Source organism: Eretmochelys imbricata, chromosome 10 (assembly GCF_965152235.1).
Source record: "Eretmochelys imbricata isolate rEreImb1 chromosome 10, rEreImb1.hap1, whole genome shotgun sequence".
NCBI classification, from domain to species: Eukaryota; Metazoa; Chordata; order Testudines; family Cheloniidae; genus Eretmochelys; species Eretmochelys imbricata.
In genome coordinates, this window is record NC_135581.1 from 47,411,517 (window position 1) to 47,431,906 (window position 20,390).

At 48.1% G+C, this 20,390-nt stretch overlaps 1 protein-coding gene across 10 annotated transcripts in view; it reads left to right on the forward strand.

Annotated features, from left to right (window-relative positions):
* PPCDC (phosphopantothenoylcysteine decarboxylase) overlaps window positions 1–20,390 on the forward strand; it is a 69,370-nt gene that overhangs the window by 43,429 nt on the left and 5,551 nt on the right. For 4 of the 10 annotated variants that reach the window (XM_077828519.1, XM_077828516.1, XM_077828518.1 and 1 more), the window contains exons 3-5: window positions 6,263–6,358; window positions 16,903–17,031; window positions 20,082–20,250. In XM_077828519.1, the coding sequence (XP_077684645.1) occupies window positions 6,263–6,358; window positions 16,903–17,031; window positions 20,082–20,250 (394 nt within the window). Of the gene's footprint in view, window positions 1–6,262; window positions 6,359–11,017; window positions 11,649–12,822; window positions 13,294–14,095; window positions 14,148–15,163; window positions 15,650–16,902; window positions 17,032–20,081; window positions 20,251–20,390 lie in introns of those variants that run through there. The other 6 variants (XM_077828520.1, XM_077828525.1, XM_077828521.1 and 3 more) reach the window with 5 other exon arrangements.

The window sequence follows — 20,390 nt, forward strand, 5'->3', positions numbered from 1 at the left end:
TTGGCCCAAGTGAGGGGGCATCGGGGCATCATTTGAGTTCCCTACCTCAGGTGCCAAAATATTGTGGGCCGGCCCTGGGAGAGTGTCTCCTGCTGATAAAGTGCTGTCCACACTGGCGCTTTTTGTCAGTAAAACTTTTGTCGGTCAGGGGTGTGTTTTTTTCACACTCTTGACTAACAAAAGTTTTACTGCCGAAAGTGCGATGTAGACATAGCCTTAGTGTAGTTGCAGCTTATAGCAGCAAAACAGTGCTTTTGCTGGTATAGTCTATACCAGTTACCGAACAAGGAGAATTGCACCCAGTGATTCCTGCATTGAACCCAATATTTTGTGGTTAAGCTAAGGCTTTTATTAATATAGAAATGTCATTAAAAATCACATCCAATATTAGTATTCTGGCTAAAGTCTATAGTATGGATCTGGCCCCAGTTACGCTAGCATGCTTCAAAAGATTCCTGGTGCATTTTAACGTAGAATGGGACTACATCAACAGACGCTAGGTGTGTCATTTCAGAGTGTGTCAGCAGGGTCTACGTGGGGCAGTTTCAGCACAACATTTTAGAATGTTCTACAATTTACACCGCTCCGGTGCACATTGACACACGTTGTAGACAAGTCTAAAGAATGCAGTTGCTGTATAAAATCAGCATTTAAATAGGCTGTGTGGGCTCTGAGGTAAACACCTCATTGAGGCAAATAGGGTAGAAGTGCAGTTAGCACCTTTGCTGCTGCTGCTTGGCTGGAAACAGTTTTGTGCAAAGTGAGGTTAATGGAGAAACTCTGGTTGTTGCTCTGAAAATGATTTTGACACTGGAAAGGGCCAGACGTGTGTGATTTCAAATGAAAGCTATGGAAAATGAGCAAACATTTCAGAAAGAGCATAATGTCCCAGGGTATGATGCAGAATAACTGGAAAGTGCCCTGCTGTGAAGAACAAGAACATAAGAACACCCATACTGGGTCAGACCAAAGGTCCATCTAGCCCAGTATCCTGTCTGCCAACAATGGCCAATGCCAGGTGCCCCAGAGGGAAAGAACCTAACAGGTAATGGTCAAGTGATCTGTCTCCTGCCATCCATCTCCACCCTCTGACCATAGGTGCTGACTTTTCATTTTGCCAGTGGGTGCCCCACCTGGCCCTACCCCTTCCCTGAGGCTTCACCCCCACTCTGCCCAAGGCCCCATCCCCACGCTGCCTCTCTCTGCTTCCCCCCTCCTGGTGGCTTGGTCTAGCACCTGACTCCACCCGCTCACTCAAAGTGACACAGGAGGTTCCCCTCTTCAGGGTAGGAAAGGTTGCCTACTGGTTAAAGCACAGGCTTGGAGCTCAGGTGTTCTGAGTTTGATTCTCTGCTCTGCCACAGACTCCCTGCTTAGTCTCAGGAAAGTCACTTCATCTCTTGGTGCCCTAGATCCCCCCTTCCAAATGGGGCTAATGCTTCCCTGCCTCGCAGGCTAAGTCCATTTATGCCTGTGTGATGATGGGGGCAATGGAGGTATCAAGGTTTTGGCATTCAGAGCATCCCCTGACAATGAGTTCCACGGGTTGATTATGTATTGTGGGAAGAAATACTTCCTTTCTAAGATGCCTGAGGGTGTATTTCCAGTAGATACAAATGTTATCATATATTTCCAATGTCAGTGTGCTTTCTTTTCCTATTAAGTTACTCAGCAATTAGAAATAAAGTCTTAAAAACATTGTAATCTATTTATACAATGCATTTGATCTTTCTCCAGCACAAATGAAAACACACTCCAGTTCAAGATATTAAAGGTATAAAGATTCAAAACATAAAAACAAATTTAAAAATTGAACTTGCATTAACAAATGACTGATCTAAAAGGCTGTTTTAGCTCTGGAAACAGTTCAGTTTTACAATATAAGAAATCCTGAGTATGTATCTACAGTGACTGAACTGGATGATTCTTAACTGTGTCTTAGTGAAAATACAATATGACACTATATGTCTTAAATGTTAAGAAAATTTGCCCTCTAAACAATGGGTTTCAGAGTAGCAGCCATGTTAGTCTGTATCCGCAAAAAGAAAAGGAGGACTTGTGGCACCTTAGAGACCAACAAATTTATTTATAAAGTCCTCCCTTTCTTTTTCCTCTAAACAATGTCATTTTAAAGGGCATACTCAAATGTTAAGGAAGTTACTCAAGAGACCTGTTCTAAGGCTGTAACAACCAGGTAGAATTAAGAGCACTCCGGGGAGGGTTTTTGTTTTTTTTTTATTTTAAATTAACAAAAGTCCCCAGGATCCATTGACTATTTCAAGAAAGAAGATTGAGAAGCAGGGGTAATTACAATAATACTTCCTCTGATCTCCATCAAGAGCAACTGAAATGTCTCAGGGAAGCACTGACTGTGACGATGAAAATAAAACCGATCAACTTTGTGGGAGAGACTTGAGATCAGCACTCACCACGTCCCTTCTCTTGGCCAAGGGTAGCCAGAAACTGCTCTCTCCGGGGTCTCATCCTATCAGCTGGGTGCGAGCTATTTACCCACATGAAGTGCTTTGAGTGCACCTCTGGCCCAGGGGCTGCTAGCACTGCTGCTGGCTGTGGGGGGGATTTCTAACTTGCACAGGCTCTCAGCCACTCAGCCTGAGGGGGCATTTGAGAAACTCATTAAAGACTCCCTCTGTGTGCGAAGGGGTGGGGCGGACAGAGCAATCCAGACAGCTCTGCTGCTTCCAGCCTCGGGGCAACAGCAGCCCACAGAATGGGGAATTTACATTTCCCACAGCCCAGAGCCAAGGGGGAGAGAGGAGCTGCTGATCCAGCTCCTCCGGATAGCCGTATCAAGTTCTTGCTCAGGGAGGAGTAAAAGCCTGCTCTGCCCTGGAAACGGACCACTTTTACCTGCCATGGGGGCTGGGTTAGAAACTGCAGCCACACGGGGCTCATCTGGTGGCTCCCTGCCAAAACAGCTGATAGGCGGCTGCGCACTACAGTTAATTGGTTAGAAACAGCTAATCCAGCCACCAGCCAAAAGTTCATGGGGCTCCGCATGCGCGAGAGCTGAGTTGCAGCTGCCACAACTGATTATCCCGGTGGGTGCAGAGCACCCACAATTTTTTTTCTGTGGATGCTCCAGCCCTGGAGCACCCAAGGAGTCCAGGCCTATGCCTCTGACAAACAGAGGCTAGGGACACCATTCCTTACCCAGCCTGGCTAATAGCCATTAATGGACTTAGCCTCCATGAATTTATCTAGTTCTCTTGTAAACCCTGTTATAGTCCTTGCCTTCACAAACTCCTCAGGCAAGGAGTTCCACAGATTGACTGTGCGCTTAGAGAAGAAGAACTTCCTTTTATTTGTTTTAAACCTGCTGCCCATTAATTTCATTTGGTGGCCCCTAGTTCTTATATTATGGGAACAAGTAAATAACTTTTCCTTTGCATCCGATGAAGTGAGCTGTAGCTCACGAAAGCTTATGCTAAAATAAATTGGTTAGTCTCTAAGGTGCCACAAGTACTCCTTTTCTTTTTGTGAATACAGACTAACACGGCTGTTACTCTGAAACTTTTCCTTACTCAATTTGTCCACACCACTCATGATTTTAGATACCTCTATCATATCCCCCCTTAGTCTCCTCTTTTCCAAGCTGAAAAGTCCTAGTCTCTTTAATCTCTCCTCATATGAGACCCGTTCCAAACCCCTAATTGTTTTAGTTGCCCTTCTCTGAACCTTTTCTAATACCAGTATATCTTTTTTGAGATGAGGAGACCACATCTGTACGCAGTATTCAAGATGTGGGTGTACCATGGATTTATATAAGGGCAATAAGATATTCTCCGTCTTATTCTCTATCCCTTTTTTAAATGATTCCTAACATCCTGTTCGCTTTTTTGACTGCCGCTGCACGCTGCATGGATGTCTGCAGAGAACTATCCATGATGACTCCAAGATATCTTTGCTGATTAGTTGTAGCTAAATTCGCTCCCATCATATTGTATATATAGTTGGGGTTATTTTTTCCAATGTGCATTACTTTACATTTATCCACATTAAATTTCATTTGCCATTTTGTTGCCCAATCACTTGGTTTTGTGAGATCTTTTTGAGGTTCTTCACAGTCTGCTTTCGTCTTAACTATCTTGAGCAGTTCAGTATCATCTGCAAACTTTGCCACCTCACTGTTTACCCCTTTCTCCAGATCATTTATGAATAAGTTGAATAGGATTGGTCCTAGGACTGACCCTTGGGGAACACCACGAGTTACTCCTCTCCGTTCTGAAGGTTTACCATTTATTCCTACCCTTTGTTCCCTGTCTTTTAACCAGTTCTCAATCCATGAAAGGATCTTCCCTCTTATCCCATGATAACTTAATTTACGTAAGAGTCTTTGGTGAGGGACCTTGTCAAAGGCTTTCTGGAAATCTAAGTACTGGATCCCCCTTGTCCACATGTTTGTTGACCACTTCAAAGAACTCTAATAGATTAGTAAGACATGATTTCCCTTTACAGAAGCAACCACAGAACCCAGCCTGGAGGAGGGAGAGCTGAAAGACATGCGCTCAGATAGTGCTGGCTGACTCCAGCTAGCTGCTTGCTTGTTAGATTGCAGTTCATAGGTACGTGCCCCCACTATGCTTTGACATTGCCACTTTCAAAGCAACATAAACTAAACTGGAAAAGAGCAGTTTTAGTCCAGAATAAGAATATCAACCCAGTGTGATGTACTGCTACACCTATATTACTATAAATATACCCACATAGAGAAATTTACCTGTATATACTATGTAGACAAGCCCTCCTTAGATTCTGAAATAAACAGCAAAAGTGATCAAAGACTGTGAAGTTTTGGAGCTGGAATTTTCCACTGCCCCAGGTCATCCTAGGTAACAATGGTGGAGGTAGATAAGCCTAGGAAGATAAAACAGACAATAAAAGATAAAACAGGCTATAAAACAGTCACTGTTTGGGAGATAGGTTACCCTGTTCCCAAGCCTCAACTGCTGCTGTTGGAAATTGTCAGTAGCTTTTGCTCACAACAGAGGTGTATAGAGGCTAGCATGATGAGTACACCTAGAAAGCCCATAATCAAGTATATTACTATGGATGTGCCTACACAGAGGTTTTTTTTTGAAATTCTCCCACCACTGGTGGAAATAATGGCAGGAAGTGCTAGCATATACTGGCCGTCATCAGTGAAGAACAAAGTCTTTTGTCCTTTTTAATGTTCCACTCTAGTCCATGTGCTGTTGATGAGCCTTCCTTGTTAGCCATTTTCTGTTGGAGATAAGCACTTTACACGAGTTAATGACTCTTGCACGTCTGGTGATTTACACAGAAACTTACAGTGAAAACACTCAAATATTACCTTATGATATGGGATACAGATATAAGTGAGATTAATGCATGCAGCAACTTACAAGCATTCCATAAAATCTAAACACTAAATGCATTGTTATTCTAGTACCGATCTTAACAATACTAACACACAGGTGAGCCTGACTGATTTCAGCCATGTATTTGTAAGTATTCAGTTGAGGCATGGGGACCTTGGCATAAGCTGGCACCTGGTATGCCAGCGTCACACTCCATAATAGGTAGTAAGTGTACATCCTCACTGGTGCTAGGACAACAGCCAGAAAATTTGAGAAAAGCCTCCTTGCAGTTAAAACCATTGAGTTACACCCATAATCTCCCATGGCAGGCAGACTGTTTACATGCAGTTTGCTTGCAAATGCAGCAGGTGTAGTTAGACACAGACGGATGAACAAAAATCCTACCAGGCAGAAATAGCCCTGGGAAACAAAAAGTTTTATTATGGTGTCTTCTTGTTCAGGGCCATGTGGTGCCATGGTTAAGAGGGCCTTCCAGAGCCAGGCACTTTCATGCCCTCTTTCCATACACATCTCATGATCAAACAAGGATCTTGTAGGGAGCTTTGTTTTTCCTGGCAGCCCTCTTTTCTAAACCACACCTCTCTTCTGTCTGTTTTGGTCATCTTCACTGGCCCAACTGCTGGTTGGTTATTTGCATATGCTAGGAACCAAATGACTAAGGCCCAGCCTGCTCATGTGAAGAACAGAAATGAGTATCTGGCTTGCATTGCACCTGTTGGTGCCTGCCCTTTCAGCAGTGACTGGAAGTGGTTATGCAAATATGAATTGTAGGGTGAAATCTTGGTGTGAAGGCCTGATATAAAACTCTTTGCCACCCAAGTCCTCCTTCCCTTTCCTGCCTTAGGGCTTTTATGTTATAAGCTAATTGTTTGAGTCTCCTCCTCCTTTTCTCTCATTAGCTGAAAGTGCGTGTGGTAACAACCGAGAGGGCAAAACATTTCTACAACCCCCAGGAGATTCCCGTAACCCTCTACAGTGACACTGATGAATGGCAGGTCAGTATCCCTCTCCTACCCAATCTGATCCATTCTCCATGGTTGCAGGGGACACCTAAGTCCCATGCCAGCTTCACTTTTTATATAGGATTTGTTTGTTCATTCAGTTGACCTAGTCTTCCAGAAATGGCCAATAGCTGATACTTCAGAGCAAGGCAAAACCCTCTCCCTCCATAATGCACTTGGTCAGTTGTGCAGATGCTGGAATTGGGGTAGTCAAAGAATTCCTTCCTGGTCCCCTTCAAGTGATCAGTTTTTCAGAATGAGGCTGATGGACTGATTTCATTCAGTTTTACAGAGCTTTTGAATCCAAGTAGAAAGTATTAACAACATGCAAATAATATGATGTTGCCCTCTCTGGATGGTGGTATTTATTATTATTACAGTAGTGGTTAGTGGTCCCAACCAATATCATAACCTCATTGTGGTAGGCACTGTACAAACACATAATAGACAGGCTCTGTCCTAGAGCTTACAATATACAGGAAATAAATAAATAAATAAATTCCTAAATAAAGAGGAAAGGCTAAGTGTGGAAGAAAGCAAAGATTGTTAATGGGTAGGGGGACTGGGCCGGGTTGTGGCACTCTCTGGTCAGACACCAGTATGTTGTGAGAAGACCCAAGCACTGGATCTCATGTGCTTCTAATACTGCTGGGTCTAGGTAAGCACTGGTCACTTCCTGTATCTGGGTCTCTCGGGCACACTCCCTCTACACTATAGGTCCAATTGTGCCAGTGCAATTTTCTGGCATGGTTAGGGAACATCTGTATGTTGTCACATTTTTTGTTTGTGATGACCTGGGACTGTAGCACAATTCCCAAATCACATGGTCTCAACTACACTAGAAACAAAGTATTAAAACAAAGGTTGCCCTCACTATGCCAGAGAACCACATGACACACAGATGGATGAGGGAGGGAGTTTAGGGTAAGAGGTAGTCTCTGACCACTCAGGACTTAAGAGCTATCCCCATCTCCCTGAATAGCAGCCGGAAGTGAGTAGGAAGCCACTGAAGAGCTGTGGGGCATGGGCAGCGAGTTCTATGGGCCAGGGGTGCCTGGGCACCAGGAATATTCCTGATCCGGCTCCAGCAATGTTTGAGGCCGGGTCTCTCCCTTGGCCCGTCCCCGGGCACTCCCCCCTGTACGTCCCTGGGGCGATTTAAAATGGCCTGGGGCCCCCACCTACCACTGACAGCGCAGTGGAGCTGAGCAGCTTCCTGCCTGCTCCATCCACGTGGCTGCCGGCCCCTCCCTGCAGTCCGTGGGTGGGGGGTGGTCTGTGTCTATGTGCGCTGCTCCTGCCCCAAGGAACCTTGCAGCCAATAGGAAGTTCCTGGGGGTAGCAGCACATGGAGACCCCCAGTCTACCCTGCCTAGGAGACCCCCAGCCCACCCTGCCTAGGAGCCTGCACCCCCACCCCTTTCCCACACCCCCACCCCCAAACTCCCTCCCAGAACCTGCACCCCTCACCCCCTGCACCCCACCCCTTTCCCACACCCCCAGAGCCTACACCCCTCACCCCCTCCTGCACCCCTCACCCCCTGCCCCAGCCCGGAGCCTGCCCTCAAACTCCTTCCCAGAGCCTGCACCCCTCACCCCCTCCTGCTCCCTCATCCCCTGCCCCAGCCCGGAGCCTGCACCCAGCACCCAAACTCCATCCAGGAGCCTGCAACCCAGACCCCCTCCCCCACCCAAACTCCCTCCCAGAGCCCAACCTCTCACCCCTTCTGCACCCAAAATCCCTCCCAGATCCTGCACCCCTCCTGCACCCCAATCCCCTGCCGCAGCCCAGGGCCTGCAATCCAGACCCCCTCCCCCACCCAAACTCCCTCCCAGAGCCCAACCTCTCACCCCTTCTGCACCCAAAATCCCTCCCAGATCCTGCACCCCTCCTGCACCCCAATCCCCTGCTGCAGCCCAGGGCCTGCACCCCAGACCTCCTCCCCCCACGCAAACTCCCTCCCAGAGCCTTAGGCAGGTGGGGAGGGGCAGGCTCTGGGCATTCTGGGCACCACCAAAATTTCTACAAACTTGCACCCCTGATGGGTGCAGAAGTTATGCAATCATTATGCCTCATCCAATTTAGAGGACAGCAGCTTGATTACCCCTATCATTATGTTAGCCTGCAAATCTACAGACATTATTAATAGTAATACAATTATCCAGCCCTGTTTAAAATCTACCTTCAGCATATGACTCAATAACCTCCAGCACCACTGAATTTCCCAGGCTTATTATAGATCATATGGAGTGTAATAGAAGTTCTAGATTCCCAGCCTCAGATCTGATGCCTGGGCACCCGGAGAAAAAGTTCATCTGTGCCCAGTTTCATTGCGGAGTCTTAACTCATTCAGAACTTCAGTGTTTTGCTGTTTTGGATGGTTCCCTCCCATTCATTTTCCTCCTGTAATTTAATACTAGTTAGGATTCCAGATTGGAGACTATGGCACTGAACTGCCTTTCTTCTTAATCCTGGATCATAACATGAAATCCAGCCAATCAAAACAGATGGTTTGTGTGGTGAAAAATAGTTCCAGATTATGTTTCTGGCAGCCGGAGGCAGCAGTTTGTGCTGCATGAATGAATTGCTCTGTACCATTCTTTATCATCTTATGATTAGGGCTGTGAGACGGAGACCTGGGTTCTATTCCTGGCTCTGCCACTGACTCATTCTTGTGACCTTGGGTGAGTCACTTTACCTCTTTGTGACTGTAGTGGATTAGCAGCAGGGGCTCCTCCCCATCTGGGTCCATGGGAGGCCACTCTGCCTCACCACATGTCTGTTCATTGCCTACGATGGGGCATTAGCGGGTTGACAACAGTCTACCGCTCGAGTCTATAACTCAGGCTTGTGGTAAGGGCCCAGCAACGAAACACAGGTAGGAAAGCCAGGCCCTTAGTCAGGGCAGGGCAATGAAAGTCTATAGCTCGGGCCTGCTTTCAGGGTCAAGTAGCAAGGGGTTCAGGCATCCTAGCTCCGGCGGATGCCCAAAAAGCACTGGCCTTTTAGCCTAGAGGGGGGAGACCGCCACAGCAGAGGTTGGGGTGGCAGAGGGGATGTAGGCCCACCCACTCCACTGCATCCCGGCCCAGGGCCCTAACAGCAGTAGAGGGGTCTGCCACTGGGTCAGCAGCGATCCTGACCACAACACGCTGACTGGGTCTACGGCAACAACGCAACCAGACTAGGGTTGTCTGTCCCTGGGCCACTTCCTAACTTCCCCTCGGGGCGTACCTGGGTCTCATCAGCATTTGGGGAGAAGAGCTGTCCAGTCCCAGCTGCACTCCAGTCGTAGGAATTATGATACCCATGGACAGATTTCACGATGCATGACAGAAGGGGCTATGACCGGGACACAGTGCAGTGCAGGGTCAAAGCGAAGGAGCTGCGAAACGCCTACCACAAGGTGTGGGAGGCAAACCGCTGCTCTGGTGCTGCGCCAATGAGCTGCCGTTTCTACAAAGAGCTGGATGCGATGCTCGGTGGCAACCCCACCTCCACTGTGAGACTACTGTGGAGACTTCAGTGGCTTGTGTGCCAGTCGAGAGTGGACCGGGCCAGGAGGAGGAAGTCTTGGATGAGGATGTGGAGTGGGTCAGGGGGACCCAGAGGGGGAGGACGACTCGGAGGTCAGAGATGCATACAGCCAGGAGCTCTTCTCTACCCCAGAGGAGGCTAGCCAGTCACAGCTGTCGGAGCTTGGCGAAGTGCAAACTGGAGAGGAGGAGGCTCCTGGTAAGTGGCTTTAATTTTTGGGAATCGCTGAAGCGAGTTGTTGCGGGCAGGAGGGTTGCAGAAAGCAGGCTTGTGTCTGTATGATTCGCGTACCACCACATGCCTAGTCTGAGTGGTAGAACAGGGTGTTGATGGACTCCCACACTTCACAAGAATCTGCCTCAGAGATCTCCACAAAACTCTCGTGGAGATACTGGGCAATCCTCTGCTACAGGTTCTCTGGCAGAGCTGCTTTGTTTCTTGCCCCTGTGATACAGCATGGCCAGAAGGCAGCAGGAGAGAGAAATAGGAGAGATATGTAAGTCCCAGGACGAGGAGAAGCCCATTCCCTGGAAAGGGAAGAAAGGTTTCTATAGATTAATTAAAAGTACCTGAAGCCAATTAGAGCACCTGAAGCTAGTCACCTGGTAAAACCCCCTGCTTCAATCAGCCAGGGGAAGGAATTGGAGCAGAGTGGTTTGGAGTTGGAGCAGAGAGCAGTTTGGAGGAGTTGAAGTAGAGGAGAGTTTGGAGAAGTGCTGTGGCTGGCTAGAAGACCAAGACCCTAGGTAAAGAGACACCCGGCTTGTGCAGAGAGAGAGGGCAGGAAGCCCCACAAGCTGAAGAGCAGGAGAGGGAAGTAGCCCAGGGGAAGGACGCACTAGTTCAAGTGGTTTACCACTATCCCTGGGGTCCCTAGGCTGGGACCTGGAGTAGAGGTTGGGCCCGGGTCCCTCCCTCTTCACTAACCTTCTCTGGGTTACTATTGGGACAGTAGATACCCTAGTTCAGGGGCAGGAAACTGCGCCCTGAACCCAACCCCCCCCCCCCCCGGCCGCCCAAGAAGAAGTGCGGGACCGATCATAATCGTACCGGCAATTTGCCACACCCCATTAAGGGTAACTTTTCTGCACCACTCTGCCATCACTGGGGGGGACCATTGCTGCACACAGGCGAGCTGCATAAGGGCCAGAGCGGAAGCTGCAGTCTTGGAGAAGACCCTCCCTTGATTCCCTGCTCACCCTCAGCAGCGAGATATCTTCCATAATGATCACATCCTGTGGAAAATGTGGGGACAGTAATGATTATCAGGCTACCCCCTACAGTGCTGGCTCTCCCCAAGAGCCACGTGCCCAGTGTACAGTTCGGTCTTAGAACACTGATTTCCCCTGCCCCTGCGGTTACTCACCATTTTGGGGGTCTTGTGGCTCGTGTGTTTGCCTGGGGTTAGCCAGTTAGTGACAGGTCTGTGAACAGTGGCTGTGTTTTGAATCACTGAATCAGTGGTCTGTGTGTTGCAAACAATACCGCTTCTGTAAAATGTTGCAGTTTGGCTTCACAGAGATGACCTTGGGAGCCCAGCCTCCCTCTTTATCGCTGGCTGAACGGCTGCGCAGAATTAGAAAGCGGTCACAGAGAACTAAAGAGGACTTTCTGCGTGATGTCACGATGCACTCTGCAGCCGAAAAACAAGAATTGAAGGAGTGGCGGGACAGCGAGAAGAGGGACCAAAAGGAGAACATGGCGCGCCAGAACAAAGCCACGGAGCACCAAGTGCACGTGCTCCAGGTGCTACTAGCACTGCAAACCAAGCACTCCACGCCCTCCCTCCTCTGCAGCCACTGTCACAAAACTCTTTCCCATGCGCCCCCCAGACACCGCCAACACACTCTTATCAACCTCCTGGCTCCAGTCTGTATTCGCTGCATTCCAACCCTGCCCTGACAGAGTCCAGCCCTGCGGCTTCCCAGTACCCACTGCACTCAACACCCGTCCCTCTGCAGTTTAGCCCTGCTGAAGTAGAGTACCTGCTGCACTGTACTCCAAAGGGCAAAGTTGCATATGATCCCTGGACATACACAAATCTTTAACCATCCCGGGACCCCACCTCCTCCTGGGACCCTCCCTTCCCCCATCCCCCACAGTGCTGATGTGTTTTTTGTTTGTCTCTCTCCTCCAGTTGTTGTTTTTTAATGAAAGAATTGTTTTGGTTTGAAAGCAATCTTTATTCCATTAATTGTGAAAGCAAACAGAGCCCTGCAAAGCAACACGCAATTTTCTTAAACCTTCATAGTGCACCGTCTGCACCAGTCACAATCACCTCCTGTCATTACAAGCACTGCACTCCCGAGCATAGCAACAAATATTAGCGGATATCAGCTTCAAATTGCTGCCTCAAGGCATTCCTGATCCTTATGGTCCCATGCTGTGCCCCTCTAATAGCCCTGGTCTCTGGCTGTTCAAATTCAGTCTCCAGGTGCTGAGCCTCAGCGGTCCATCCCTGAGTGAAGCTTTCACCCTTCCCTTCACAAATATGGAGCGTACGGCATGCAGCTATAAGCATAGGAATATTGTCATCGGCCAGGTCGAGCCTCCCATGTAGGCAGTGCCAGTGGGCCTTTAGACAGCCAAAAGCACACTCAACAATCATTCTGCATTTGCTCAGCCTGTTGTTGAACCGCTCCTTGTTGCTATCAAGGTGCCCCGTGTATGGCTTCATAAGCCACGGCATTAAGGGGTAGGCAGGGTCTCCCAGGATCACAGTGGGCATTTCGACTTCCCCTATGGTGATCTTCCGGTTCGGGAAGAAAGTCCCTGCTTGCAGCTTTCTGAACCGGCCAGTGTTCCTAAAGATGCATGTGTCATGCACCTTTCTGGACCAGCCTGCATTAATCTCTGTGAAAATGCCCACCGTGATCCACAAGTGCCTGGAGAAGCATTGAGAAATACCCCTTCTGATTAATGTACTTGGTCGCTAGGTGGTTTGGTGCCAGAATTGGAATATACATGCCATCTATCACCCCTCCACAGTTAGGGAAGCCGATTTGTGGAAAGCCATCCACAATGTCACGCACGTTGCCCAGAGTCACAGTCTTTCAGAGCAGGATGCGATTAACGGCCCTGCACATTTCCATCAACACGAGTCCAATGGTCAACTTTCCCTCTCCGAACTAGTTAGCAACTGATTGGTAGCAGTCTGGAGTAGCTAGCTTCCACAGTGCAATTGCCACATGCTTCTCCAGCAACAGGGCAGCTCTCATTCTCGTGTCCTTGCACCACAGGGCTGGGGGGGAGCTCATCACAGAGTCCCATGAATGTGGCTTTCCTCATCCGAAAGTTCTGCAGCCACTGCTCGTCATCCCAGATGTGCATGACGATGTGATCCCACTACTCAGTGCTTGTTTCCTGAGCCCAGAAGCAGCGTTCCAATGTGGTCAGTACCTCCATGAATGCTACAAGCAATCTTGTGTCGTAGCTACCACACGTGGCGAGATCAATGTCAAACTCCTCTTGCCTTTGTAGTTTAAGGAATAACTCCACAGCCATTCGTGACGTGTTAGTGAGAGCATGCTGGTCAACAATGCGTGATCCATTCCTGCAGACAGAAGAGGCAGAGTGCGCAGTACACAAACTGTTGAAAGATGGCGCCAAATGCAGACGGAAGCACAGGGATTGCTGGGATGCAAAGCAATGCATCCTGGGTCATTGGGACAGGACCCAGGATGCCCCACAACCCCATCCGTCTTACCACAGCTGTTAGTGGCAGAAGAGGAAGAGATGCTCTGTGGGATAGCTGCCCAGAGTGCACCGCTCTGAATACTGCTGCAAGTGCCCCAAGTGTGAACATGCTATTGCACAGGCAACCGATAGTGTGAACACACAACAGCGGTTTCCCTTCAGCACTCTCTGAGTGGCGCTGTAACTGCTGGTGATGTAACTGCCAGTATAGACATACCCCAAAATCTCTTTGGCTTATCTCTGCTGGTTCTCTGTGAGCTAAAGTTCCCAGTGCACTTTTCAGTCAGAGTAAGGGATACTCTGGCTGTTCAGACTTCTTAACATGCCCTTAGTCTGTCAACCAGCTTCTCCTGTTCCAGACAGTGTGTGAATTGTTGCCAAGTGCAGAATGGCTGCTGTTTGTCCAGTGCTTTCTAAAGCACTTTGAGGTACCCTAACTGCAAAGGGGTGGTTGAATAAATACCCACATTCTATTCTCTGCATCTCCCTTCTCTCAGCTTTGCAGTTCTCCCACCTTGAGTGAGTACAAGAAGACCTGCTCATCACCATGTAAGCAGTCCTCTGTTTTTGCACCCACAAGCATATGTTGCTTTCCTTCACAGAAAGGCATGTTAGTGGGAATGAACAGAAAGCTTTCCAGTCATTTCAGAGATCATTGTGGTTCATTGGCAGAGCTCTGTTGCGGCTCAGGTCTGGAATAGCAGGGGGGCTGCAGGTCAGAACTGAGGTGCATTGGCTGTGCCATATGGGCTTGCAGTACTGAAATACCAGGGAATGTTGCAGATCAGGATTAAGATGCATTGGCAGAGCTGGGCAAGGGGTGTTGCAGGTCAGGACTGAGGTGCATTGACAGAGCTGTGTGAGAGGAGCCTGCACAGCTCCTGCTTGCATTATACGTGGCTCCAGGGCCATTCCTACCCATATGCAAAGTACGCAGCTGTGTGGGGCTCCGCCTCTTCCCCATGGCCCCCGCCTCTTCCCACCCCTGCTCAGTCCCAGCCCCTGAGGACTGCAGCAGGGTCAGGCCTGCACTCACCAGCGGCGGGAAGTGCAGCAACCGCCAGTGAGTGCTGGGGGGCGGTTCCTTCCTGCCCCCCGAGCCAGCCCCTCCCTCCCCGCAGAGGCCTGGAGCCACACACCCTTTCCCTCCCCCCCGCCCTAGAATGGCTAGGGATGGCCCTGCCTGGCTCCAGAAGAATGGCTAGGGATGGCCCTGCCTGGCTCCAGAAGAATGAAATACAAAAAGTTATTTTAAAAAGAAAGCGAGACTCTTTAATGTACTTAAAAACTAAAAAGAGAGTGAAGAGCTCTACTTTGGGAAGGGTGGGGAGCACTAGTTATTCCGGATGCTGCCTCTTTGTTGTGGTTGTGTGTGACTCATAGAGTGAGCAGTTTGTGGCCCTGATGCACACCTCTCACTGGCCTGTGGTTGTGCCTGGTCTCTGGAGGTAAGACACATCATCTCATTTGCTGCTTCTCTTGACATTTTACCAGCTCAGATGCTCCATGGAGGTCAGATGTGACAGATATAGCAATTTCCTGCAATATCCAGGACAAACCTGATTGGATTAAGTTAAATCTTTTTGAATTAAGTTTAAGTATGTTTGCAGTCTATTGTATTTTAAATGTGAAGTTTGTTTTATTGTGGGATTGTATGTAACTTCTTCTGGGGGAGACATGGCCAGTGTAAAACTTGGGAAATGTTATGAGCTTCAGAGGAATATTTTAAGCAATGTGCCAGACAAACAAAAATAAGTGGGGTTCTAGGAAATACCTGCAGATTGGTAAATGCAAATGACTACTTCTGGCTATACAGAGACCCAGCCTTTTGAAGCTTCATCCTGAGGAGGGGACCACTGTCTGGCTACTTAGTATTCACGGTCTCTGCAGATCAAAGACCCAAACTGTGTAAAGGGGTGACTCTCAGATTCAGGCTGTGCTTGTTCTGAGCTAACTGCCAGTATGAACTTGTGACCACAGAAAACCCCAGTGGTGGAGTTTGAAGGACCAACGACATGTCAGAGCCCTTGTTGGAATTGAGGTGATCTCCGGTAAGCTGATTAGTATGCAGCATATGTGTAGTTTCTTTAACTTTTTTAATATGTTTTCTCTGTAGTGCTTTCACCTTAAGAATAAATGTACTTGCTTAGGACAAGCCGTTTTGTAATTTATACCTATCGGCAATTACACTGTTTGCTGAGGCAAAGGCAAAGCAGGCTAGCTTAGGCAGTCTGACTTGCTGGGGAATTCACAGTGTAGGCAGAGAGCTGTGCAGTCTGGAAAAACCCCAGTCAGGAGGGAGAGAGATGTGTGTCTCCAACCAAGAGAGGTTGTGGCTGGGGATCTGGAAGCCTGAGAGTGGGTTTCCTTTGCTGGATCATAGAGGGGGAATACAGGGGCAGTTGCACTGAACTGTGACCTATATATCTTCCCCCAGATACTTCTGAGGAACCCCACTTAACTTTGTTTAAAATAGTCCTTTGAAGTTCACAACATTTCCCAAGGTTTACAAGTCTCCACCCTAGTGAAGATACATACAATCCCACAATAATACATACATATTGGATTTTTAATACGAAGGGCTCCAAAGATACTTAAACGTAATTCAATAGGGTTTAAGTTAATTCAGCAAAGTTTGCTCAGGATATTGCAGGAAATCGCCATGTCTGTCACACAGAATTTCCAGGGCAGCATAAACCTTCTGGGTAAACTAGAATGATCAGAGTTACAAAGGTTGGAGCAAGAAAGACCTAGCTGGCCTATGGGGTTTTGGCCAGGGTTGTTCAAAGCAGACTAGTTTTCTATGGGGTTTTGGCCAGGGTTGTTCAAAGCAGACTAGTCACCAGGGTAAAATTTTCAGGAAGCTTTTCTAGCTGTTCCTGAGATTCACAGGTGCCCTGTGGTGAGTGTGATGGGGAAGCCTGTGCTGGCATGCAGGGTGATGTAGATGTCTGACATGTAGCTAGACTGCTCCAGGGAGCACTCAGTTTCCTTGATGTTTATCTGTACGGTGCCTATCACAATGAGGCTCTGATCTTTGATTGGAGTTTCTAGGTGCTACCACAATATAAATAGTAACTATAGGAAGCGCGGAGCAAGAGAAGAGTGAAATATGAAGAAGCAGCTGCAGCCCTGCTGTCTCAGAGCCCCATTGTGATTGGGCTTTGTTCCATGTGAATGTTACTCTTTCCCCATGGTTTGACACGGCATTTATGCATGTGGGGTTGGTACAGTGTCAAGCACTCTGTGTATGAGTGACTGTCTCAGAAGGGTTCAGTGATCCAGCTTCCTCTGTTTTCTACAGCTGTGGAAAGGGCGTACGGACCCAATCCTTCACATCGACCTGAGGCGCTGGGCCGACCTGATGCTAGTGGCTCCTCTTGATGCAAATACACTTGCAAAAATAGCGAATGGCATCTGTGACAACTTACTGGTGAGTTACTGTCCGCATCTGGACCATTAGTTGCCCTGAATACTGGCTGAGGACATCTCTCATGCTCTATTTCCTCATTCCTCTATTTCTTCCAGTGTGCCTCTATTCTGTTTTCCTTTTCATGCAAGCTCTTTGGAGCAGGGACCATATTGTTCTGTGTTTGTACAGTGCCTAGAGAAATGGGACATGGATCCATCACTAGGGCTTCGAGGCATTAAAATACTACTATTAATAATAATAATAATAATTAATAATGCCTGCTCTTTTCAATGCCTCCCTCCTTATACCTCTCTCTCTCTCTCTCCCCCTCCCTCCACATCCTTCTTCATCTCCCTGGCCCTTCTCTCATGGTGTTCACCCGCCATCCCTTTCCCTATATTTCCTCCTCCTCCTCCTTTGCCTGATGCATGATTCTTCTTCCTCTCCTGCACTTTATATCCTCTTCATCTCTCTGTCTCTCTCTATCTCACACACACACTTTCTCACTCTCCAGTTCCCCTTCCTTTCTGTGTTTTAGATGCAGTCTGGAAAGACACCTGTGAGATCAGATAAGTTTGTTTACTTCCTGCTAGTCCTCACTCCCTCACCTAAAAACATAACGTGGACATCCACCCACCCACACTCACACATTGCAGCCACTTCCAGTTTCAGCCACAGGTCTTTTTTTGGGCAGTGCTGTTTTCTGATACCTCAGGTAGTTTGCGGTGGTGGAAGAAGGGAGTCAGCTCCTGCATTTGGGTAAGACAGACTACCCAATAGCCCCCTGTACACCCACGTGCTTTGGGACCAGAGCTAGGTGCTCATTAGATAGGGAAGGTCACAGAATTTTTTAGGCACCTAAGGAATCTTCAAAGAGAATGCAAATCTCCACATGCAGCGCTGGTGTAACCAGTTCAGTGTCCCTCAAAAATGAGTGGAGGGTGGATGGAGCTAGGGATGTAGGCACACACAATCTCAAAAGGAAATTTGTGTGGACAGGTGCCATTCAGGTCATGAAACTCTGAGTGGCTGAACCCCAGTGCTAAGGAAAACCACAGTGCCCGTAAATGAGTAAAATACAGCTGGAGTGACAGGCTTCATCTGTGTGAGCATGTAGAATGTCTCTGGAGGTGTCGGCTTAGCAGGAGGAGCATGACAAGGCCCAGGAGACAGATCTCATCGGTCAGTGACACACAAGATTACAACTCTACAACTGCTAGCCTTTTTTGGGAGGAAAATAAAATAGCATAGATGTACAAAACAGGCCATTTTATGGTTTCCTTTGGAAGCTTGGAGGGGATCAGACCTAACAGAATTAGATTTTGCCTGTACTGGAGAAAGTTCACATCATACAGTACAAAACAACAGATAAAAAGTTTACTGAACACAAGATGACTACAGTCGAGATACTATTCCAAGGACAAATGCAACTTGTTCTTTGAGTAGTGTCCCGATGAGTGCTCCACTGTAAGTGTATCTGCACCCCTGCACCTCTAATCACCGATTTTAGGTAGTGGTGTCTGTTCAGCCCATACATGCGTTCTCCCTCCCTCGTGGTTTTCCTCGAGGCTGTCTAACTGTTCGTGCGAGCGAACCGTCTTTGGCGACAAACGGAGTGAACAGTTGTCTCTTCCTTATCTGCATCATTAGTATTGACTCAAAGACTATCCAAATGGGTCTCTAGTTGCATTAATTACTGTTATCAAGGGCACACCCTGTTTCCTCCATCTAGAATCCGTACGCACTCTGCGAGGTCAATTTCTACCTTGGTCGCATTCCTTAATGATGTCCCTATCTCAGAAATCTGCAGAGCAGCGACTTGGGTCTCTGCCCACACTTCTGCAGAATATTATGCTGTCACTCCGATGGCATCTTCGACTCCACAGTACTCTCTGTAGTAACAGACTCCACTCCGAAGCCTCGGCCCTCCATGGGGGATGCTGCTGTAAAGTCACTTGCAGTGGAGCACCCCTAGGGGCACTACGTGAAGAAGAAGAGGAAGTTACTCACTTTATGCGGTAACAATGGTTCTTTGAGATGTGTCCCCCAATTGGTGCTCCACAACTCGCCCTCCTTCCCTCTAGCGTTCTCCATAAGGGGATTTGTGGTAGAGGAGGACCTGAGGGGGGTTCGCCTGTGCAGTACTAGATAGCCTCTAGGCAGACCACGAGGGAGGGAGAGCGCATGTGTGGGCTGAATGGACACTGCTACCTAAAATCTCCAATTAGAAGAGTGGGGGCGCAGATACACCTACAGTGGAGAACGCCTAGGGAGACACATGTTGAAGAACCATCGTTACTGCACAAGGTGAGCAACTTCCTCTTGTCCTTTTGTCTTTAGGATGCTGTAGCAAACCCTATCTGCCTATCTGACATGATAATATCTTGCTAGTTCAAGAAGCCAGACAGAGAACTGACTGCGCCCTCTATTAATGATCTGCAAACTCTGTCACTGTAGATTCTGATGTGATCCCTTGTAATATGTAGGAGCTGTTTGATGGCTGGGAAGCTGAGGGCATGTTTTGATATAGGTCAGCCATGTTTCTTCTACTTGATGCTAGTTACATCCATGAAAGATGGGATGCTTCTTTTGATTGCAAAAGTGACATATCCAGTCGACACAGCACTTAGGCAAAATGACTGTACATCTGGCTTCCCTCACATATGGTCTAGAGAGTTGTACAGTATGGTTTGTGGCCACCCTCAGCTTTACTGTGGAGGTGCAGCCCAAAGAGGCTGTTGGCTTCTGCCAACTGTAATGTTCCAGCTGGATCTGAGTGCGCTGCTCACTTGACTCAAGGAAAGATGAAGCATGTTGTTCTGGGACTTGCACTCTTTATAGCCCTGCCCCCTTTTCCCTATTGGAAACGAGGCTGCTGCAATCTGATGTCATTGAGTGCCTATTGGTTGCAAGTCCGGAAGCTGCTGACAAGTTTCCAGCATGGCCGGGCAAAGTTTGGGTACCTTTGGCTTGGCAAAGGGCTTCTGCAGCAGCATGATAGGAGATGCAAATAGGAAAGGCAACAAACACGCTAGGGTTGGATTTCTTGTCTTTTTTTTTTTTTTCCCCAGACCTGTGTCATCCGCGCATGGGATATGACAAAACCCCTGCTGTTCTGCCCTGCTATGAACACAGCCATGTGGGAACATCCTATTACAGCTCAGCAGGTGGAGCAACTAAAGGACTTTGGCTACATGGAGATCCCTTGTGTGGTGAAGAGGCTGGTGTGTGGGGATGAAGGTCAGTCTTTATCATGGCCTCTGGCTACTTTCCTGTGTGCTTTCTCTTATGATGATCATGGAAATGTTACGCTGACGGTGAGAGAATCTTCTCATCCTGTGAACTTCAGTGTGTTGGGTTGAGGTGAACAAGTACAGTGT